This window comes from Emydura macquarii, unplaced genomic scaffold (genome assembly GCF_026122565.2).
Source record: "Emydura macquarii macquarii isolate MOO-44397 ecotype Brisbane River unplaced genomic scaffold, CSIRO-AGI_Emac_v2 contig_1253, whole genome shotgun sequence".
In the NCBI taxonomy this organism is placed as follows: domain Eukaryota; kingdom Metazoa; phylum Chordata; order Testudines; family Chelidae; genus Emydura; species Emydura macquarii.
Genome location: NW_027131390.1, coordinates 88,291,605 through 88,316,627, shown reverse-complemented (window position 1 = coordinate 88,316,627; position 25,023 = coordinate 88,291,605). Strand labels below are relative to the sequence as shown.

Below are 25,023 nucleotides of genomic sequence, written 5' to 3'. Positions count from 1 at the left end.
AACATCAGGATTTTGATTCTGTGGCTCTAGCAGCTTTCTAGGGTTTTTGGGGAGGTGAGGCATTGTGGGGACACAAGATGGGTGACTGGGGACAGATTATCATTCCTCATAACTGCTGGGGTGTAAGGTCTCCAAGGAAAGGGTTGGAGTCTGCTATGGCCTTTTTTGATGAGAGGAAAAAGTAAAATGAATAAAAAAGAATGAAACAAAAAAACCTAAAAGGGGGGGAAGGAACAAATCAAGCTGCTCACCTCCCCTTTCTGCGGCTCCCCTCCCCGTTTCTGCGGTTCCTTCCAGCCCAACTTCCAAACCAAAAATGGTAATGGTAAAAAAGCTAAGCTTAGGAGTATTTGATTTTTACTGGTAAATGTCAATAAATGTCAATTTCACCATACACATGCAAATTCACAAAAAGGTATATCCAAGAATAACAACAGAAATCTTCAGAGGGGCAAAATAAGAAGAACAGCTGCTTGAGAACTTATTAGAGTTTGATTTCAGGATATTTACTTTGAATTTTTGCCGAGACATTGACAATTTGTGTTTTAACAGCGAAGTGTTCACTTTTGGTATCTCGACATGTGCTGCCATTAAAAACCCACCCCACAATCAGCAACTGCAAACATTTCAATGGATAAAAAAGCTTAAACAGACACATTGCTATTACCTGCCAAAACTATTACAAATATAAAATGCAAAAGTGGGGTAGCCTCAGGATCCCTGGGACATCGCACCGAGGCGGAAGAGTCTGAGCAGAGATCTGCCAGCACACACAAGAGTGATATGGGGTAACTGGGGGGGGATGGGGGAGCTCCTGTCTTCTGGCTGCACTTGAAACAGCAAACGAGTCGTGTGTGTGAAGAGGACTTAAACTAAGCGGGGGAGGGGAGCAAGTAAAGGCTGGGCGGGGCGGAGGACGTACAGGGTGGCGCGCCTGCAGCCCCCAACAGGACATCCCGCACAGCTCAAGCGCATGAAGGAGCCGGGTTGGGAGGTGACTGGAGGCGGTTACGAGCAGACGCCCACTCACTCAGCCAGGGCGCGCGCAGGTGCGAGGCGCGAGAGAGCGCCTCGCGCATAGGGGTGGTCAGAGCGCCGGCCCAGCCGGGAAGGCGAGGCCCTGCGCTCCGCCCTGAGTGGTTCCGCGAGCTGTCAATTGCGGACGACTCGCGCACGCACTGAGTCGCGCGACAGGCTGCTGTGATTGGGAGAAGGGGGGGAGGGGAGCGAGGAGAGGAAACAAAAACAATCGCCCGGGCGCCGCCATCTTGGGTTCGTTCTGCACACACCACACGGTGAATGGGTAGATATGAAATTACCACAGGCGAGCAGCAACAGCAGCACGGTACGGAGGGCCGTTCGGAGCTGCCAGCCGGACGCGGGGGACGATAAAGCCGGCTCCTTCCTCCGCCGCCGCCGCGAGAAAAGCCCCGGGCTTGGCCTTTCTTCATCGCCGACCCCTAAACTCCACTCCTGGGGGGACAAAGTTGGTGTCCGTCACGCTGCCTCCGCCGCCCAGGAAACGAGAGGGTTGGACCCAGCAGCAGTTTCCTCAGAGCCGGGAGTGAGCCGGGGACAGAGCTAGGGGAGGGGGAGAAGAGGGGATTCCCCTCCCCCCTTTCCAATCTTCTGTCCAGGGCTTGCCTGGTACGTGTTTGGGGGAAGCACAAGGAGAAAGCAGCAAGAGTTCACCAGGCTTTTAACCTCCCTCCTGGTGGGGAATTTTTCTTCCTAAGAAAGCAAAAGTTGGACTGAGTGGGAAATTGTCCAGGTTTCTCTTTTCTAACCACGGTGGGGATAAAGAGGAAAAATGTGTATGTGAGCAGCTGGGAGAAGGGTGTGCATCAAACAGAACAGCCACAAGCAGCACATAGCAGAAAGAAAGCTGTCACCAGCCCGGCAAACAAGGAGATACTGGCCACATCCAATCACGTGTATATAATATTGATACCCTTTCCACCTCCACAGAAGCGGAATTTTCTTAGAAGCACACCAGTCAAGGAAGAAGAGACTTGCCACGAGCCCCATAGATCACTCTCCTCCCCAACGTCTGGCGACTTCATATTTTTTTCAGTTACTCTTCAGTGTTTAAACACCAAATATAGTGTCGTGGAAGGAAAATCTTAAAGGAGTTGGAAATTCTGTGTGGAGGCAAGAATGCCTGAAATGTACAGCCTGTGTTGAACTCACAAGGAAAGGATCGCGAAAGTAGGAGGAGGTTGGGGAACAGAAGGGGAAGCGTGAGGCTTTCGTTGATTGGAGAAGGGAAGTCCAGAGATTTACCTTTGTGGAAGTGTGAAGGCTTGTTTGTTATAAAGCTGTTGTTTCTCCCTCTTCCTCATGGTCACTCACATCTCCCAGCATTATTAAACTAAATGTCAATATTGCCCACGTGTGGCTGGTAACTTACTTTTTAGACAATTTTATAAAGAAACTGACAAGTTTACTATAGTCGTCTGTCAGTGGCTTGTGTGTTTTTGACGTTTGAAACTGAGATGGAACTACTACTTGCTCCAACACTACATGTATAAGGGGACCGAGGCCGAAAAAGCATTTTTGTTAATTTCAGAACAACTTGCTCAGTTCTAACATGAGGAGGGATACTTTATAGAGTTTGAAGTGGGAAAAAAGCTGAACTGTGCTTTTAGACTTGGTTATTTTCCTAAAAGATCCACTGTTTCTGCCGTTGACTTTTAATGGATTCTTAGCCTGTTTTTTTCTGAATTGCATTTTCCCCCCATTTGTACAGAAGCTGAATGATACGTGTATTTTGAAATGCGTTTCCAAATATATACACCCCTGTACCGGGGATTTCACTAGAAAGAGTTGGAGGGGTCGTCAGTATCTAAATCTGATTTTATTGTTTTATGAACACTCAACTCCAAATATGTTGCTTTAGATTGAGTTATAACAGTTGAATTTAAAGGGGGATTTCTCTATTTGGAAGATCCAGGAAACTTGATAGTAGGAACACCACCTATATGTTCTAAGTGTATTTGGAAAATGGGAGCTGCTACCAAGTTGGCGTTCGCTGTTTTTCTTATCTCTTGTTCTTCAGGTAAGTACATTTTTGCCAGTTTAAATGTATCATGGGGCCAAAGCTTTTGGGGTTAGCCAACACTAGCAAACTTCCATTAGCTTTCCCTTTTTGAGTATATTTGGTTTGGTATATAGTTTTTTGTTGACAGTGTTTAATAGTTTGAGGTGGTAAGGTAGTAATAGATGACAATTACTGGTGATAGCAGCTATTATTGTGTTCATCTTAATACCACAGTTAAGCACTTCTAATGTATGCAGTCTGTAAACTTAAAATTAGTTTGAAACTACTGTGCTGCAGAGTGGATTATTTAGACTGTTAATACTGTAATTTAATTACAAGTCTCATATGTAAAATGGTCAGAGAAATGCAGGATAACCAAGACACATCTCTAACCTCATTTAGATCTTACTTTAGAGTACTCAGTGGTGAGCTTCAGTGTCCCTTAGTGTGCTTTAAAATACTTACTATTCTAAAAGCACTACCTAGTCCTACGTGGAGCCTGCGTTTGTGTATATGCTTAGTACTAAGAGAATGAGGTAAGCTTCAAATCACTATCTAATACTTTGCAAAAACCTACCGAATACATAGTGCTATTTTATAACTTTTACATTCAAAAGTCCATGTTTAAGTGGCTATTTTTATTAATATGAAAGTGTGGTTCACGAATTGTTTAGTTTTATAGAAGCAGTTTTCATGGTACCTAACCAGTGTTAGGGGAAATTGTTTATACAATTGTATTTATTTGAAACTCCTCCATCCTTCTCTCAGAAAGCTACTATGATCCACTGATCCTGGGTATTCTATACAATGTGTTCTATACTGTGTTTTTTTTTTTTTTTTTTTTTTTTTTTTTTTACTACTTTCTCTTTGACTGTCTATCCTGTTGTGTGTAAAAAAGTAAAATTGATTAGTTGTCCTATGATTTGACGATTAGTTTTATCTGGTCACATTTTCATTTTATTTTCCATAGCTGGGTGGCTAGTTTTCTAACGTATTTTTTTTTTAAAATGAGAAACTCGTAATATATCATTTTTTGCTGAATGACACACTTCCTTGTGGTTATTAAATGGATGCAGTCTAGTCTTGTGTCTGTAATGTTATTGATCAGTTCTGTGTGGGCTGAATGTGCTGTGAAATGCCAATCACTGCCAAAAGAACCACATCTGTTTAAACAGAAGAACAGCAGAACATGTTTAAGACAGCATGACACTTTCTAATTTCAGAAAAATGATTGATTTTTAACAATCATGATTTGTGTTGAAGTAGTTAGCTCTTCTTGCCTCTCTATGAAAGTTTGACTTTTAATTTTAATAAAGCTATCTCTCGGTTTTTTTTTTTGGTTTTTTTTTGTTTTTTTTGTTTTTTTTGGAGCGAGTTGCTCTTGAGTTCAGGAATGTTTTCTGCAGAGGACTCTTGGATTGTGTTGCATTTTAAAGGGCCTGTTACTTCCATCAGGTCTCTACTTTTTTTTTTTTCTTTCCCAATCTCCACTTTACCACTGTTAAACTAACTAGAGGACAGTATAGTGCAGCACAGTACTCTCCTAGGAATCCCCCTACCTATTCTATTTGCTAGTAGTAATCATTCTTGAACCACACTGGGCAAACCTCCCTAGAGTACTTCTAGCCCCTAATGTTCTTGGCAACAGCAGACCTGAAACTGAATGAATGTTAATTTTGTCTATGACCATGGAAATAACTTGTACTAGGCCAACAGGACACTGGTTAAAATACTATGGAATGCATTTCATAGTAATTGTAAGATATTAGCGTGTTTCAGTTATTCTGAATGTTAAAACAAATATTTCTGTGCAAGTGTTTAGAATTTCAGAGTTCATAAAGTATTCTTGAAAAAGGTGTTTAAATGGATAAAAATACATCCAGTTAAAAAAGACTATTTTTACAGTTCAGAGTTTTTAAGATTACTTAGGCTTCTTAATATTAAGTAACATGAATATGAACACTGAAGCAGGCGTAGTATTTCTGCTGTTAATGTTGATTTTATGTAGTGTGAAATCTAGCATGACAGAATTGTTTTTAACTCTGAAGTTAGAATACAATACTTTTTTTCCACTAATCTGGGTTGAAGATTTTTCCTGCCTCAGCCTTTTTGAAGAACGTTGGCCAGTGTGAAGAGAGATTTTACAGCTTAATTCTAAGTTTATTTGATATTTCTTCCTTGTGGTTGCAAGTCTCTAGCTCCTCTGAATGTATTCACGCAACACCTTGGTCTACAATCAATCGCTAAAGTTATGGGCATGCAGTCCATCAGTATTATCTTTCCTTTTTCAAGTGAAAAGTAATCTTTCTTCTTGCTAGAGTTGGGGTCTGTAATTTTGGAACATTTTGCCTTATTTAAATATAAATTGCCTTTTGGAATACTGATTTTAGATTTAGTTGGTTCCCTCGCCTCTTCTAAATCATTCAAAATCCAGACCTTTTTACTGAAGACACAGAAATACCTTTCACTTTAATGTGAGTATGGAAAAGGATTAACAGTGTTTTCTCATTGTGTTCTCTTCCCCCTTAGTACTCATTAAATCACTAAATCAGTGACTATCCCAAGAGATAATCAGATGTGGGAATATATCCGTCAGTACAAACCCCAGTAAGATGGAAGCTAAGTAGGAAACAGTAGAATACCTCAGTCAAAGTTGACAGTAGTCATTCATGCTTTATATAAATATATGCATACTTTGATTCAGCAAGCATTTTTAATTACAAAAGGAAAACAAGAAGTAAAATAGGGCCTTATGGTGTTTAGATACACTTGCTATGCATCTCAGTATTAATGGTACAAGAAATAAAAAGCTGTACTCCTAGTAATAAGAAACTTCTTTTTTTAACTTAGAGGTGAGTTACTTACAATTTCTTCAGAAAAGAGGATGTTCCCTTCCCCCATCTCTCCCCCTCCTGCTAGATTACCAAGTGTGGTCTTCCTTGGTTTTCTGGTATGTCTTGAAGCATGTTTATTATGGTGCCTCCGTCTTTTTAACTGAAGGGGAGTAGTTAAAACTTTTGGAAGCTTTCTTGACAATATGCAGTCATTGACTGTGTTAACAAAAAGGTTTTTTTTGTAGTGTCGTCGTCGTGTCGTGTCCGTCCCCCCCCACCCCACACACACACACACACACACACACACTTTGACTAAAAAAAAATCCTTCCACACCTGTGGCGTAACTTTCACATTTTTGATGTTTAATGGTGATGTCATTTCAATAATTCTCCCACTTTCAATCTTTTATAAAAGATAGGATATCAATTGCTAATGGTTTTTTTTTTTTTTAAAAAGACCGTATGTGTACCAAAGAAGCAGGCAAACAAAAGGGTGCAGCCCAATTTTTCACTTATTTGCAGATCACTTTCAATGTACTCAACTTTTGGAGAGGCTCTCGTGTTCCAAAGGAAATGGTAGGTCCAAAATTCTCTAGTAGAAGATATTTTTATGTTCTCCTATGGAGAGTACTCTTCTTTTTCCTCCCCATGTTAAAATTTCAAACAATATTTTTGGACATCAGAATATAAGTACAAAGAGCCTAATACTCTTAAAGCTGTCCAGACACAATGTTAACTATTCTGGATAAGCAGAAGAAAATGAGATGAGTTCTTTGTTTTACTAGTGAGTAGAATTTTTCAGACCACCCCTTCCTCCTCCTCCTCCTTCCCCCCCCCCCCCCCAAAGTAACCTTGGCAGTGTTTAAAAATCCTGACAGCAGTTCAGGAGCAGCATTTATGAACTTGATTCCAATGGTGTATTCCCAGTAATCCATCTGTGCTTAGTGGTTGAACCCCCTAACCACTTTATCTGTAAAATAAAGTAATTCAACACTTTAAAGATGAACTGTATACTCTTTTTTAAAAGTAGCACCAAGTTCCTATTTATACATAAAAGAAGAGTAGCCCCACAATTTTTTGACTTTTCAGTTCACCATTAGTGGCAGATGCTCTTAACACAATCTCTGCAGTTCTGTTGACAATAGGGTTTGTAATCGTATTTGATAGCTTTCAAACATGGCTACAACCTATAAGTTATATGCCTACAGGTGTGCATATAAGTTAGTTTATAACCCTATTGTTGTGGCCTTATATTAATGTTATAGCTATGCTTAGAAACATTACATACACCACCTCAGAAAAGTGTATATAATAAAAAATACTATCAATATGGGATCTGGAAACAGTGCTACAGTTGTGCTAGCAGCTGTGTTTGAAGACTTAAGTATCATTCTAGGAGAACTCTGCTTGGCAACTCTTTAATGAAAATGGTTTTAGCTTTGAGTGCTGTTGCTGTATATCTGCTATAGACACTTGTTTTAGTAAGAAGCGTATGAGAATCATGGTTACATATGCCCAGTGCTGTGGAAACTTCTCTGCTTTGAGGCTAGGGTATTGCCATACTATCTTGCTGCTGCGAAAGGATGACTACCACAATCCTAGAATATAGGTTTTAAGAACTTTCAGCTGTTTTTAATAACTTACTTCAACATCTAAGTGGCATTCCTTCTCTTTATGCCAAAAAATTCCAAAAATTCCTCAGGACTTCATCTCAACTTGCATACAAATAACAGAAAAACAACTTGCTTAACTTTTCCTAACATATCTGACTTTGCTGCCAACCTCAAAAGTTAAAAATTAGTATGGGAGCTTTCTAACGTGACTGCTTTCCCTACATTCCATTTGAAAAGGCCCTCAGTCCTGTTTTAAAATTTTCTGTCATATAAACGACATCATCCTGTGCCATCCCACAGAAAATTGAGGTTTGCCACTATATTGCTCAAATCCCAAAGGGCTGTAGGTAGAAATGGAGAACATGTGTTAATTAAGCCAAATACTTTAATTCCTGACAATGTTCCATTGCAACAGCTAGTGCAGGTATGTGCCAAGATACAACTCCTAAGTAGTTTAACAATACAATAGAATACCACTTGGCCACAAAGGGGAAAACTGTTCCGTGAATTGCTTATTTAGAGCAATAGCTAACTCTGTCATCAAATGTGTAACATAATCAAACTTAAAAATGGGTATGGAAATATCTTTCAGTTGTAGTAATTTTGGGTGTTAATGGTAACACTAAGTACTTTCCTCTGATATTATTTAAGTTGATGATTACCATTTTAAATGGCTGACGGGCTTTATTTGCGTGGTGTCATAGGTCACAGTTGCAAAGCAGGAGCCTATTCACTGTTTCACAGAATTACAGAACTTTAAAGATAATTGACAAATCTGAAATGGAGCAGAATTATCTGCTATATATTTTAGCCAATAGCATATTTTCTGCTTTTTCCTGTGAAGATACTTTAAACTGACATTAGTGCAGGACAGATTGTCAATTCAAATTTTCATTAAAGATTTGATTCTTGAATTTTCATCTTGGCAGGGAGACAAATTCTACTTAGATTAACTAAAAATATTTGTATTATATTTAAATTTTGATTCAAGAGCCTGCTTGCAAGGTTTATACCACAAATTGTTTTTTTTTTTTTTTGTTTTTTTTTTAAAGTCTGCTTATGCATTTACTTAATGGACACATTGGTTTCATATACTGATTAATACACATTTTATTTAATTCATGGGTTGTGGTATACACTAAGAAAAGTAAGTTAATATTCATAATCCATCCTTAATTTGTGGTGTTCTGTATAAACGTTAGTAAAATATCAGTTAACGCATTGAATCGTGTGCATGAAGAACAAGATTTGGGACAATGGAATAACTTGCTTGCAATTCCATTAAAAAGCCAAGGAATATTTTGATTCTCTTAATTTCTTGCCGAACAAATGTTAACAGTATTTCTCAAATTTGCAAACTGTATCACTTAGAACATTAGGACACTTGATGTGCCATATTTTTTTCTCCAAAAATCTTAATGCCACTCAGTTAATATTCATTGATTGGGATTTTCAAATGAGCCAGAAGGAGTTATGTGCCCAGTGTCCAAAATCCTGCTAAAAGTAAAATGGTGACTTACTCCTTTAAGTCCCTTTTGAAAATTTCAGTCATGATCTAACACAGTATTCTAATTGTATAAGAATATTCTATTAGTGGTAAATGAAACAACTTATTTCACTTTGGTGCTGTTTGCTATATAACTAGAACTGCTGTACTCAGAAACAGGGCCTAAATTCTGCAGCGGGGCACTCATTTGTGTGGCATAGATACTTGACTGTGGTGTACATTTTTTTCCCCCTGCACAAGATTCAAATTTAAAGTTTTTGTTGACTTAACTAGAAGTGCAAAGAATGCAGTCAGTACACTACTCAAAACACATTGTGGAATGCCTTTCATTTTATGTTGAGAAATGTTAAATTTTTCAACATCAGAATTGTATATTGACAATGTAGCTGTATTACAGACTTTGTAAGTGTTGGTAGCTGGTAGTGGGTTTGCTGGGACTTAGAGTACCCAGATGGTATGGGCAAGCACCTAAAAACTTGAGAGTGGAGGCTTCTGGCACTGGAGAAAGGGGATGCCTTCCTCTTCTGTATGTTGGCAGAAGTTAGTTATCTGCCCCACCAACCCATGAAAGACCCCAGCTGCATGCCTCTGGAGTCTGAGATCACTGAACCAGTATGCCCACTGGAGGCATTTCAAGATGAAGTCTGTAAAAGGTTGACCCAGCCTTGCATTCCAGAGGATTTTTTTGATCCTGAGTTGTCTCAAAGAAACCTGCCTAACCATTCCTGGAGTGGCCTACCATTCACTCTTGATTCCCTTATCCAATACTATGCTTTTCCATTTAGATGCTCAACAGTACGTGAAGAGTATTTACAAAAGTGACAGATGTGGGTGGTGGTAGAACTGCAAAGATGGGTGAAAAAAGTAAACAAGTTTCCATTCTTCATCTGAAACAGTCCATGATTACTGATTAAGGACTATGATATAATTTTTATTTTGAAAGAGTGCGACTTGCTGGGGTAACTGTTCTTGGGGTGGCAGTTGTAAGTGGGGGAAATCCCAGTCTATTGGGCAGCTTTTAAGGGTGTAGAAAGCTTAAACTTTCCTGAAGGCTTGCTACTGCTTTTGTTTTGATAGTTAAAAATAAACATATTATGCAGTCACCTAAAGTAGTAGAAGGGTGTCTCATGAATGTTATAAATCAGTGATTCTCAACTTTTTTCCATACCAAAACAGATAGGGAACCCCTTTCATTTAGTATGACACATTTGCTCATGACCTCCACATGAGAGCCTGTCACATTGTTGCATCTGAAAAGCTTTCAGAGCAACAAGCCAATGCTGATCACTGATTGATTAAAGGCACAACCACCTTTAACCAAGGAAAAATCTTTCATGCTGTCTTATTTCAAAGTATGGGCTCAAAATTTTGCCATATGAAAACCAACCAACTTTGGTGTGTAAGAGGAGGTGCTGATGTCAAATGCCCATTACTTCATGTAAAATAGTGAAGAGGTATGCATTGGTGGGCTTCTCTGTTCACAACTTTTACAAACTCATTAAGTGCATCTTTCAGTTCTGTTAGCATCCTTTTTTTCCACCAAAGCTTCTCTGTACTGCTGGTCAGGAAAAAAGGGAAATAATTCTTACAAAAAGTTGGGGGGTTTTTTTTCCCTCCAAAAATTGCAAAATTAGAAACTTTTCAACCAGCTCTACTTGTTGGTGAATTAAATGTGTCCCAATGGCTTCGGTGAAAGATTGGTTTCTAGTCACAAGGTTGCTGTTTTCCAGTTGCAGCTTAGGCATCATCCATACAGTGATGCCAGTTCAACATGCCTGCAAGAACTGACTATTGGAAAACTTTGTTTTCTTGTATAGCACACCTATCACCGGGCAGCACAACAGGCAGTCCTGTATAAGGGATAAGATTTGTACTCATTTAAGTTTAAATAGGAAACATCTGTAGTTTTGTCAGTTGTATGGGCTCATTTGAATGCTTCTGAACAGTTCTTCTTGAATATCTGCAATTATATCATAAACTTATTTATGCTCAGAGGACTTTTGTGTTTATAATATTGCCATGACTATAACAGTCTTCTAAATTCGTAAATATAAACTTTCTTGAATTCAGTGGTTTTCTTTTGTGGAGATAGATGGATGCGTGTTCTCCAGTTGGCCCCTTTTTAGTGGGAATATGTATGCCCCAGAATCCTTTCACAGTTACCGTGAAAACTTTTTTGAAGTGCTGTGGTAGCTTGTGCATTCTGGTGTGTTCTGGTCCTGAGTCCACCAGAGAGGACAGTCGGACAGAAACCAGTAGATGCATTTTTGGGGGGGGGGCGGGATAGGAGGAGGGGGAGAGTTACGGACTGTCCTGCTACCTGGCTTGGAGGAATGGTGTAGGGAGCATTCACTGCAATCCAATTGGCAGGGGCACAAGAGACAGCTGCAGACAGATTGCAGTGGGGCAGGGCGTGGAAACAAAACAAAAGATTGGGCACTTGGCTGTGGTAAAATGGCAAATAATGGTCCTATGGTGGCATGGAAAAATGTCAAATTCCACAGCAGCAGAATGGCAGAAGCACAAAGCATTTATTTGAGCTGAATGGGGCAGTTAGGACTTTTTTTAGAGCAATTTTAAGCTGTTTTAAAATTTAGTTGGGTCTGTGTTGGTTTATGCTTGGCTCGTGTTCTCAAAGTTATTTTCAACTGTAAAGATAAGACTGTTTATTTTAATGAAAAATGTGCCTGCAGCCACTGTGAAACCTGTTTACAGGCCTTTGAATATGAGAAGCTAAAAAGGCACTGTGGAATATGAGTGTGTGTACTGCTACTTAAATCCCTGCATATTTATACTGGTATAGTTGTAGTAAATGTTCCCGGTAGACAAGCCCTCAGTGAGTGGCTCATCAGCTGGCACCTGGAGGTCAATCTATACCCACACTGATCTAGGAAATGGAACACGTGGGGAAGCTCTCTTCTTTGATTCCTGTTTGTTAGCTCAGCAGCAATGAGGCCAAACAAAATCTCTCCACCACTTTGTCTTGTACCAGCTTCCTGGCTTCATCTTCAGACATTTACGTTGTCATTCTTCACAGTGTATCCAACCCATCCTCAGTTTTCCTCGGTTTCTGATTTCTTGCATTCTATGTATAATCATACGTGGTATCCTTTCAGGTCCATACATGACATGTCCAAACCACTGCAGTACTCTTTCTTGTATCTTCTGTAACAGTGTTACTGCTTGCCCTAGTTTTTTTCTTCTCCATTTTTTATTTAGAATAAAAAACAAAGTGGGGATGCTTTGTCACAGTAAATAAACAGAGCTTCTCCTTATCCATATTGATTCACAAAGATTAAAGGAAAGATTAAATTCCTCAGAAGCTTTCTAAGAAAAGTGCTAGCTTTTCACAGCCTCACAGTAGATCTCTGGATCTTAGTATGTGCCTGATTTCTCTCATTTCTCCTTGGGCATGGAGTACAGCTTTAAAAAATCTTCCAGTTCCAATATTCATCTCCCCACCTGGCTTACAAACTCTAAAGAGTGAATGATCTTCTCATAAAGGTAGAAGCCTACAAAAGAGCAAGGAGAGAGAGGGCAGGTCTACACTTAAGATGCTGCAGTGGCATAGTTGCAGTGCTTCAGTGAAGATGCTACTACACCAACAGGAGAGCTGCTCCTGTTGGCATTGATAATCCACTTCCTGTGAGAGGTGGTAGCTATATTGACAGAAGAAGCCCTCCCATCGACATAGTGCTATCTACACCAGGTAGCAGTTGGTAGAACTGCATTGCTTAGGGGGGTGTATTTTTCTCATTCCTAAGCAACGTAGTTATACTGATGTAAGTTTAATTCTCAGTTCTTAGTTCCTTAGTTTCTTAGAACCTTAGTTCTCAACAGGGACAGGCTTCTTCTACCTACCAAGTTTCATTCTCAGGCTGGTGTGTAAATCCTACCTCAAGACTGAAGTTCTGCTGTATTAGTACAAAAGAATGCTTATCAATAATGATCACGTTGGTCCAAAAGATCAGGTACTATGGGGTAGGCACTTTAGGCCTGGCCTACAAGAGACAGTTTTTCTGTTAGGAGTGTGAGGGGGAAATCACGCCCCATAACCAACATATTGTGCTGTCAAAAGCCCTACTGTCAATGCAACTGTATCAGCAAAAGTCGTTTTGGTAATATAACTTACTCCTTTCGGGAAAGTAGCTTAGACTATACTGGCAAGAGTTTCTTTGCTAATATAAGCTGCATCTATATAGGCTGGGGGGAGGGGAGCTGCCAGTATATATCTATATTGGCAAAATCTTTTAATTATAGACACAGCCTCAGAAATGGCTTGGAGGGAGAACAGTTCCATGTAAGATCTGATGTTGGCAGTATATACTTAAAAAAGCTCCAGATTTTTGTTACCCTATAGATGAACAACAATTGATGACTCAACCAGAAATGACTAGTAGCTGAGCAGTAGTCTCGGGTGTGCGTGTGCGCGCGCTGTTGCATTAGGTAAGATTCCATTGGAGTGTCATGAAGTTAAGTAACTTTTTTACACTATGTATATCTTATCTACATTATATACATGAGTATTTTTAAACCAAGATAGACTTTAATTACACGCAGGCAACTCAAGGAAAACAGCTGTCACAACAAGCAGCTACCAGGAGCATCTGCCTTCATCACGTCTGTCTTCAACTGTCCTGCCAGCTACCACAGAACCTCCTTTTTATGGCTGCCGTGTTACACTTTAGTCTTGAGCCAGAAGTGAAGTAGAAGTTTATTACTATAGTAATCACACTGCCTTCTGCTGATGTATTGCTCAGCCAATTAGTATACTGTGTGAATTGTGGAATAAACTTTTGCACTGCAGAATATGTGGGCAGTAGTATTTTTCTGGGGATATGTCTAAACTACAAAGTAAGTCAACTTAAGTTGTTGACTTTCATCCAATGCTGTAATCAAACCACTATTGCATGTCCACACAATGCTCCTTATGATGGTGGAGCATGTCCACAGTAGGTGCTCTTGCATTGACAGAGTAGTGCACTGTGAATATCTATCCCACTTGCAAATCGCCACCATCTGCTGCTGGGTGTTCTGGGAAGGGTTCGCAGTGTCTCATGGGGGCAGGCTCGGGGGCCTGGGATGCTGTTTTCTCTATCCCATCATTCTATGGGCTATGTACTATGTTTTGTGTAGCTCTTCAATACCCCCTGTAAACTGCACGCCCACCATTTGTCTGAAAGTAAGGATCCTGCACTTCTTTCCATTATTGTGATGTGTTATGAACACAACACGGTTGATCCTGCAGTATTTCATGAGCTGCCAATATGATTGACATCATGGTGTCTGCCTTGCTTTGTGCCACAGACAGAAACCATTCAAGATTGCTCTTGGCATTCACGGAGCAGCTGCACATGGTGGATGGTCTGTTCTGGATGTGACAAACAAGCACTGAGTAGTGGGATGGCATTTTGCATGTATGGGATGATGAGCAGTGCCTGCAGAACTTCCACATGTGTAAAGCCACTTTTCTGGAATTTTGTGCAGAGCTCGCCCCTTCCCTCCAGTGCAAGGACAACAAAATTAAAAGCTGTCCTTCTAGTGGAGAACCGAGTGACGATAGCTGTGTGGAAGCTGGCAGTGCCAGACTGCTACCAATCAGTTTGGAGTGGGGAAGTCATCCATTGGGGTTGCAGTGATGCAAGTGTTCAGGGCCATTAATGGCCTCCTGCTACGAAGGACTGTGACTCCAGGCAGTGTGTGTGAAATAGTGGATGGTTTTGCAGCAATGGGATTCCCTAACTGCAGTGGGGCAATAGATGGCACGCACATCCCCATTTTGGCCCCAGACCACCTTGCAACTGAGTACATCAACAGAAAGTGCTACTTTTTTATGGTATTGCAAGCACTGGTGGGTCACTGGGGTCATTTCACCAACATCAACGTGGGGTGGTCAGGGAAGGAATACTAGCCTGTACAGGAAACTATAAGCAGGGACTTCCTTTCCAGACCAGAAGATAGATATTAGGATATGGAAATGCCAGTAGTGATTCTTGGAGACCCTGCCTACTCCTTGCTCCCGCGCTCATGAAGCATTACACTGGCAACCCTGACTGCAGCAAGGAATGCTTCAACAACAGGCTCAGCAGGAGCAGAATGACTGTTGAATGTGGCTTTGGATGCTTAAGGGGTCACTGGTGCTGCTGTTTTGGCAGGTTAGACCTCAATGAGGAAAACATCATAGCAGCCTGCTGTGCTCTGCATAACATTTATGAAGCTAAGTGGAAAGAAATTTCCACAGGGCTGGAGTGTTGAGGGGGATCGGCTGACTGCTGCTTTTGAGCAACCAGATAGTAGAGCTGTTAAATAGGCTCGGTGGGGAACTCTTCGAATCAGGGAAGCTTTAAAGTAGCATTTTGACAATGAGCCACAATAATGTGGGTTTCTGTAATGCATTAAGCCCCATGTTTTCTTGCACCGTGGTATGAATCTTGGGGGGTGTGTGGTAATTACATGGTGCAAATGCACCTATTTGCACTGCCTATGAATTTTAACAGCCACCACTATATGTAGGAGACAAGTACAGCAAGATGACAAATCTTTAAGTGCATTTTTCTTAAACACCTATGCAAACATTTCTGTTTTGCAAGGAACAGGAAAATCAAAAGCACATTTGCCAGTGAGGCTTTCACAGCTGGGTGTATGTCCAGTGTCATCGTGAAACCTCTCTTGGGGTGAAGTGCATGGCGTATTGCTATGACTCAGGAACATGAAGAATGTGGAAAGAGCATGGAAGACAGTTTTGTATGGGCTGCAGCGGGAGCTGAGCATGGATGTGTTCTGCTTGAACTTCAGGCGGGAACCTCAACATGTCTGTTTGGTCTTTGAGCATATTCATCTGCTCCTTCCCCTGTTTCCTATTCTGACTCTCCATTCACAGTTTTTTTTGATAGCCTTTCTCCATGCTCTCTACTTCCAATCCGGATGGCAGCACCTCCCGGAACATGTCTTCCTTACTCCTTTTATTTCATCTCACTACCAGACGGAGCTGCTCAGCAGGAGGATATCCTGAAGGGCGCATCTGCAGATGCTAAAGAAACACAAAAGACAGAATGCACTCATAGCCTTGATCCAGACAAGTTAGAAACACAACTTTCTCACTTTCCCTCGGCAGGCACACAGCATGGGGGGACCCCCCAGCCATGGTGAGTTTGGCCTGGGGTAGGGAAGGGGCAAGATGGGACAAAAGGTGGGGAGGCTTCAGAGGGGTATCTACAAGCACCTATTAGCGGGCAGATGCTAGGTGAGCTGTCCACTCCGAACAAATAGGAAGAGCAGTTTTAAAAATTCCTGGGTTGGGGTGCATGCCTGTGTACCTGGCTGCTGGGCAGCAGAGTGGAAAACGGTGACCATAGCAATCACGATGGGCATGGTGGGACATCTCCTGGAAACCACTTAGGGTGACATAAGCAATGCTACACTGACCCTGCATCGCTCTGCCTACGTTGCCCTAAATGCTACATCTCTAGTCAAGGTGGTTTTATTATGTTGGTGTAGGAAAGTTAAATTGGCAGGTGGAGTATTGCAGTGTGTACGCCTCCCATAGTTAGCTAGACATAAGCTGCCTTATGTCAATTTGGGGCTTGTTTACACTACAAAGTTAAGACTCAGTGCTTTTAGTACCCAGAGTATTTCTTAGTTGGTTATATATGGAGAGAGATATTTAAATCCCATCAGTTAAACTGCAGAATGAAGAGTGACCAGCTGGCAATTGTTTGTTTTCAGTATGATCCCCAAAGAGGTTTTGGGCATGGTTATGGGAAGAATTATTCATATTTTCTTAACATGAGGCTTGTTCTTGGTGTGTGGTGGTTTTTTTTTTTTTAAATCTCTGTAGTTTTAGCCTCCAACCAGACATTAAGGTCAAATTTTAAGACCATTTTTAACAAGTGTGTATTGAGGTTACAACTCTTTGGAGTACCAGCTAGAAGGGTGACCAAAGGACTTACAGTTGGTTGTTTGCTGCTGCCTGATAAGCTGAATTACAAACTCATGACTATCCATTCTGAATTAGAGTACTGAAATATTTATAAATACATTTGCCAAATGAAACCTTAAACTGTTATAATTGGAAATGAACTGGCATTGCATTAATATATTAAGATGGCTTTAATGTGGTATTGTTTTGTAATACCCTTCTAGAAGGATGAAAATACTTCTTCCTCCTTCCCTCCCCCAATCTTTTTATGAATATTTTTTTTTTTTTTTGTGACTTGGTTGCTCTAACGTATACTTCTGTCCATTAGCATCGTCATTGAAGTTGTACATTTTGGGGAAAAATAGACATTGTTGAAAATAAATGAACTCCCACCGCTTCTTTTGAAGATCTTGTTTTGTATTAAAGTAGCAAGCCAAAAACCCCTAGAGTTTATTAATTGGTAGCACTGAATTAGACCTGAATTAAGGTTGACTAAGCTTCCTATCCCTTATGGAGGCATTAATGTCATATGGCTTAGACCACTGTGTTCATTTTTACAAGTATTTTCAGTGCATACCCACAAATGTTTGTGTGTATTTCCTCTTTAAATAGTATTTAAATAGCAAAGTATTTCCTCTTTAAATAGAAAAATAAGAAATGGTGCCCCTTCATATACATTTCTCCGGTGCTCTAATAATTCAAACAGTTATACTCCATGCACCACGAGATTGCTGAAGGTAAATCCCACAAATTTAAATAAACGTGTCATGTACCTAGAAAGGCAGTCTGCCTGGGGGAATTAGCAGTCTAGAGGCTCCGACCCTCAGGCGGGGCAGAGCTAGCAAGCTGTCTAGGGCAGTGGTTTGACCAAAAGTGGCCCGTGCGGGCTTTCAAAGTGGCCTGCGGCTCCCTTCCTGTTGGCTGCATTAGGGAGCCACTGCCTAAGGACCTGGATGGAGCATGTTTCTGCAGGGCTAAAAGACCGGTGCAGGCTCCTTGCTGCAGCCCAGGGGATGGGAGATCAGCGTTGCCCTCCCCCTTTCTGTAGCAGGGAACATGGCAAAGCGCTCCGCCTTGGTCCATAGATGCTGGGGTCCCTGCTGAGGCCAGAGGGAGGGGAGCACCGATCTTCCATCCCCCTGGCTGCAGAAGGGAGCCATTGCCTTGGGACTTAGGTGGAGTGCACAGGGCCACAAGATGTGTGTGGTTTCGCTGCTGCAGCCAGAGAGATGGGAAATCAGTGAGGAGGCTCTTGAGCCAAAAAGGGTGGGAACCACTGGTCTAGGAGCTCTGACCCTCAGGCAGGGCAGAGCTGTATGCAGACCTCTTGGCCTAAGGTGGGGAAGCTGCCAGCCCAACGGGTGGGGTTGGTAGCAGGGGGTAGGGAGACCCAGGTGCACCCTACTCCACCAAGTCCCAGCCCAGGGTAGACCTTTACAGTGGCGGACAGTTCCGCCACAGGGTCCAGCCAAAACACACTGACCTGGTTTCAGGCAACAACTGTACTATTGTCTGGTTTCCCTGGGCTACTTCCTACACTCCCCTCAGTGTGTACCTGTGTTGTGCAGTCCTTCTCCATTTCCCCAGGGTACACAGCTAGCGGCAGTCCCAGCAGCTCCTTGGCATCATGATTGACTGGCAGCAGTGGTGATCCCAGTGAGTCCTTTGCATCGTTGGGGTCATCATCAGGATCTGGCTCCAGTAATGGGCGGGAGGTGTCAGTTTCCTTCGGTGGCTCCAGCCCAACTGAGCTGGAGGGCCCATCTTTTATACTTCCTGTCCCACCCTTCTGCTTCCAGGGTGGCAGGTGTGACTGTTCTGGCTCTGCTTGCGAGAGGGCAGACAGTGCTTCCTTCCTGTCAGTCTAAGGGAGGCCATGCCCCCTCACTACACATGAAATGTGCAAACTGTTTTTTCACTAACTTCTTTCCTTCACTCACAACAAACATTTTGGTAAAGAATATATTAACATTTCCCACTCTGTATCTGTAATGAAAGTGCAATTTTTAACACCAACTAAAAACATGGAAAAATAGGATTCTGAAGAAGGGTAAATACTGGAATGGATTGGAACGTTTTAGGACAAATACTTTGTCTCAAATCTGGTTGGTAAGTTAACTTTGCTGTATATTACTAATTTTTATTTGAGAAACTCCCTGAAATTGTTCATATTAATATTACATAAGACTTTAAAACTGTTAATGTTCAGACTTCTCTGTGCTTTGAGAGCCAGGAGGAAAACATAAGACACAAATTTCAGTTTTGAGCAACCTGGTCTTCATGTTAATGACTTTAGTCAAATTTGATCAGATGGCTAATGTCTCTTCCTATTGGACTTGCTGCTCTCTGTTCAATGGGACTTTCAACGTAATGCAAAGTCTTATTGAGAATCTGATTTATTTACAAAACTTTTAAATTAAGCAGATGTGAAGCCTAGAGCTCATTCTTCTGTTGTGGTGGTAATAGAATTTACTTGTCTAAAAAAAATAGTTACTTTATGAAAATGACTATAGAAAAATGTTGAGATCTGACAGCAGAAAAAATAGAGCACTTCACTGCTGTTTCTGTAATTTCTCTTCATCTTTAAATAGGAATGTATTTTCACCTGTCTATGCTTGAAATGGAAGTTATGTTTCTCCTGTAGTAATGGATGACCTTGCAGATACTTAAACCAATACATAAAGATATGTTTGCGTTCAGTGTCATCGACTATGGAAGGAAAAAAACAGAGCCCTGAATTCTACCTCTATCAAGCAAGATAGTGAAGGAAAAAACATTGTTTTTAAAACTGCTTTGATTTAAGTAAAGGTAGTCAGTGCTTTTACAGACATTAAACTTTTTACCACCTTTTGAGAAGCCTGTGATAGTACCCCCATTTTACAGTGTATGAACTGCTCAAAGTCATATAGCAAATCAGTAGCTGCCATTGTCCTGCTCTACATTCACCATTTCTTTTGGTAGTTGTGGCAAGGTTCGATATGTAGTATCCAGGAAGACATTTCCCAGCTGATATAACAGTTTTACAGGCTAAATCCTGGATTTAACATGCCTTAATGTTCAATTTTTAGTTAGTATAGAAAAATACACAGTTTTAATGTAACTGTTATAATAAATGTTGATATTGTGTTTTGTTTGCTTTAAAAGAATGTTTGTTCAGGGTCCTTTACTATCAGTCTCTTACAAAAGCAGTACCACAAGGCTTTCCTTTTATACCTGCACACATCTCTTCCAGGAAACATTTTTTTTCCTCCTTTCCTCTGTCTTCCCTAACTTAAATTAAGTTTACTTCTTAAGAAGTAACTGTCAGATTTCTGCTTATGATGTGTCCATAATGAAACTTTGCGAACCTTGGTTCCACAGGTAAAGTTTTACTAAACTCTTTGGGAAGATTTTTATCTCCTCATTTTGTTCTGACAAAAGGGATATGTTTGTTTTCTCCCTCCTCCCTTTTCCTTCTCAACAGATGAATATGGGAACAATTAAAGACCTTGAGGGTATTGCATCTATAAAAGAGATTGCTGACTATTTCTGATCTCCAGCTGTTAGACTTCCTCTTAAACAAAATCTTGTCTTTACTTTTATGTTTGGATGTCCAAAATATTAACTATTTAGTCAAAGAGTAGCTTTGTTACTATGAAAGATGAACCGTTAGTGTGTGGCAAGCTGGCTTGTGTGAAGCTACAATGGGTTAACATGCTGCACTCTGTTAATGTGGAACCTGCTACTGTGCATTAAAAGCTTCATAGTCTGCAATGACCTACTCCCCTTTCCAAGAGGAGTGTACTTGTACTGTTCTTCTTTTTAATTAATAACTTGGAAGAATTGACAGGCTGGAGGCTTGCACCACCAAGTGGAGTAAGGAACCACAAGCACATGCAACCATCTGGTTATGGCCTATACTACTCAGCAAGCCCTCAGACAAACTTGGTCACTGACGTTTTTGCTTGTCCTTTGTGTTGTGGCCCTGCTGTATTCACCAGTGCTGTATTTGCCCGTGAGTTCTTAAGGTAGCCCAAAAATGGGGATTTTGAGTCAAAAACAAGTCCTTTTTCAGTGGGAAAGGACTTGTCCATATAGAAATTAATATATCATTCTAATTATTAATGGCCATACTTAAGTCAGTGTGATTTATTTACTTCCAGAGTAACGTTACTTCTAGAAGTGCTCTGTATATGATGAAAATCAGATCACACTAATGACTTCAGGAGTAAATACATCTGTTAGTTAATTCACTATTTCCAGGAAAGCAAGATTAAGGTTGCTGTAATTGGACTTCATGCTTTGCTCAAAAAAAGTAGTTTATGATTGTGATGTTCGTCTGTGTGTAGCTATTTCAGAGTAGACCACCCTTTCTGCCCAAAAGGAGGCTGTGATCTGTGCTCATCATTATCAAAGGCTGGCATCTGACAGTAGGGAAAGAGATCAAATAGCTTTTAGCAACATCCTCTAAAAGCTGGATCTAGCAACCACTTTTCTTTCCGGTACTGCATGTTAGGGCATTTGCCAAGGGTATAACATCCCTTTAACCACAGAGCTCTGCCTTTTATAAAGTGGCCAAACCCTTCCTCCAAGACCTGTTGTGTTTTCTGTCCATTTCTCTTATTTTGCAAAGACAAAAGTAGTGAAGGTTCTAACATTCTTCTCAGAGAATGTACTGGTGGGGCAACCATTCTACTCTAGGGGCTGAAAAATGTAGGTTATGGGGAACTAGAATATATTGACCTAAGGGAATGACTGCTTTTTCCCCCAGAACTCTCAAATTTTTGCTCCAAGAGATATGACTACAGGTCATGCTCCCTTGGGTTACCGCCTTGGATATTTTCTGTAATGCCATGTATAATTCAGCCTCTTATCGATCATTTTCAGATTTTGTTCAGAAATGGGTCAGCTAATTTAAGGGGTTACTGGCTCCTAGATGTTAATCTCAGTTTATATTAAAAGGTGGCAGTGAAAGAGACTTTATCACCCTTTCTGATAATCTAACAGGATAAAGGAAATATTAATTGTATATAATTTGTGTCAGTCTGAAACTTGCTGCTACACAGGTATTATTGAGTTTAGTAAGTTTCAAAATGGGTTAGATACTGTTAAGGAAACAATACCCCTACAGCTGCAATAAAATTATAAGAGCTATCATTTTGTCAGGGCATAAAGTGATCACTAACTACTTAAAAGAAACTTATGCAATATATGATGAAGAATTAGGAGCATTATGGTGAGTTATAAATCTTCTGTGAAGCCTTTGACAGTGGTCACTCAGAGGATACAGGATTAGATAAGAGAATTGTCTCATAGGAACAGATTTTGTATTAAAGAGTTGTGATCTTGATGTAGTTTCCAAAGTATAATCCTTGAATATGAAGTAGATCCTACAATGTGAATTTTGGGAACAGTCAAACAGGTTGATAAACTTGGTCTATTACTTCTATGTGACTTACAGGATATATCCTTTATCTTCCCAACTTTACAAAAGTATCTGAGGTGTCACATTTTCCATTAACAGTAGCAATCCAAGCTATTTATTTTGGCTGTGGTAACTCCAGAAAGATAGAAGTACTACCAGGGTAGAAGCTTTACGCTTTGGAACTAGTTCATTCCTCTTCTTTTATTAACACACAAGTCACTGGATATGGTATTTTCCTATCAACTCTTGAGTGTTGGAAAGAAAACTAATTATTTTGTCTTTCTCTGCTATGTTCCCTTTCTTACAGCAGAAGGCTCTCTGGTGTGCTCATGATTTGCTGCCTCGCTCTCCTTTTTTAGCTACTTTGGTCTGTTAAATAAGTCTTTTTGCAACTGTTAAGACAGTTCTTCTTACCTTCTTACTTCTCTTTGGGGTCCTTCAAATGTGTGCCAACAGCCTCCAAGAACAACAATCCAGTCACATTAAATTCTTATTCCCTCTGGCACAAACAGTTCCTACTTCTTTGAGTGTGCATGTATTTGTCCTCCATCTTGCTTGCTTAAGCAAGCCTATAACCACCCTGTTCCTTCAGCAGCAGGACCTGCTTTCCAGCTTGCCAGGGAAACATGATCCTGAGGCTCTGATAACGTGGGATGACTATCTTGACAGTGTCTGAGCAGTAACTTTCCTGAAAGGAAATTCTTAACTGAACCAGCTTATATTTACCAATCCTGCTTTCCTCAGAATCTAACATGGATACTTTTGGAAGAGTAATGGAGGACAGTAGCATGTCCGCCTTTTCCCAGAACAGTGCATCTTGGGGATGGAAACCAGAGTTGTCTTGTCCCACTAGTATCCTGTATTCTGTCTGTACTTGTAACATACAAGATCTCTAAAACCAATGCTTCTCTCTGGTTCTATGGCCACTTGCACTGATGTGATCTGCAGAAAGCAGTGTTCCCTCAGATGGATTTTTGAGATCTCAGTAGTGACTTTTAAAATTTCTGCTCTGTCTTCTTCGTATGGCCGATGTAAATGTAGAGTAACAACTACAATTTTTTACATTCATATGGTTAAGCCAGCTAATTGCATCTGGAGTAGCAGAGTATATTGCTGTGATGCGTCCTTTGTATTTGCATCCTTTGTATTGGGCATTGAGTTGGATGACTACAGTTGCACACTGGAGAGTCTTTAATTTTCCATTTATTCAACAGATATCCACATCTGCCATGGTTTGTGTGGATGCGGCTTAGCCTGGGAGCTTTGAGGGAGACGGAAGCCAGGGATCTTCTGCATCGGGTATTTTTATGAGGGGTTTATTTGTAACTTCTTGTGAACTCCATTCGGCTTTCCAAGCTTCATCAGGGTTGAAGTTGCGTTGTTGAAGGTTAAATGCAAGGGTCCAAAAGGACTTATGCGACTTAAAGCTGTGGTGAGAGACATTAAGGTCCTGGTGAATGGGAAGAAGTTTGTTTTCCACAATCTTCTGGAATTCTCAAAGGGTTGTGGGAAGTGGATGCAGGAGCAATGTGTGACAGCGCTGGCAATCAGCATGTTGGAGTTGTCTCGAGGGTTCCAGTGATGCACTGCATTGCAGTTTTCAGTTGGACATAAGTCGAGTATGGCTACTTCTGGTCCATACCGGTGCACAGTACTCTGCTAGGGAGTACACGAGGGCCATCATTGATGTCTGCAATGCTGATGCACTCCAGCTTGTGCTGGCCAGTTTCTGGACTAGGCTGATCCTTTCCTTGGTCTTGGCAGCTACCTTCTTTAGATGGTCATGGAAAGTTAGCATGCTATCCAGCATCACTCTGAGATAGGTCGGAATGGTATCATGTCACATAGTGTTGCTGCAGAAGGGTCGCTTTCAGGGCGTGCTTAGCCTTCTTGTTATCAAGATGGAATGCCATGACTCTTTTGTTTTTGTGAGGATTTGGCTTAAGCGTCTGTTTCCAGAAATATTTCTCCATGGTGTTTAGGTCCCTGTTCAAGGTGGAATTGATGTCTCTGAAGATGGCTGCTTGTGTTACCAGGTCAAGATCACCCATATATGCAAATTTGCTTGACTTGGTTGGAGGCATGTTGCTCATGTAAATATTGAAGAGCATTGGTGTGAGTACTGAGCCTTGTGGCAGTCCATTGTTGAAGAACCGGGGTGAACTGATTTTATTGCCTAAGTGGACATGGACACGGACACATGCACGTAGCTGCCTCAGTGCATTCATTATAGGGCTATGCATCTCTTTTAGACCTAACCCTTCCCTGGGATTCTAAGTGATATTCCGCCACCCCCAAATACTTCATATTATAGCCCTACTTTGCCTGTGGCATAGGGGCATGCTAAGGTCAGGGCTAAAGTTCCAGGTTCTTCTTGGCTACAGATTAATCGCAAGTGGCAGTGAGGAGGCTGGAACTGCTCTAACTTCTCCTGGGCCCACCAGAGCAGCCAAGAATCTGGGAGGCACAGAGGTGGTTTAAAGCCTCCTTGTTGTCCATTTTATCCTCCTCCCACCCCCCATCTTGGATTGTGTCTTCTGTGCTATTGAGAAGCTCACTGCAGAATCTAGCCCTATACTTGCAGAACTATTTGAGGTAGGGACTGTCTTTATTCATAGGTGTACCAGTCCTATCATAATGGGTCCCTATTCCTGAATAGTGCATCTGGGCCCTACTGTAATATAAACATTGGTATGCTCATGCCTGA

General features: G+C 41.1%; 1 protein-coding gene across 1 annotated transcript in view; it reads left to right on the top strand.

The window, feature by feature from the left end:
• The first annotated feature begins 1,273 nt into the window (after window positions 1-1,273).
• Window positions 1,274-25,023, top strand: part of ACVR2A (activin A receptor type 2A) — a 98,808-nt gene continuing 75,058 nt past the window's right edge. Inside the window, exon 1 of the mRNA XM_067549494.1 lies at window positions 1,274-3,058. Coding sequence (XP_067405595.1) covers window positions 3,004-3,058 — 55 coding nt within the window. The 5' untranslated portion in view covers window positions 1,274-3,003. The remainder of the gene's footprint in view (window positions 3,059-25,023) is intronic.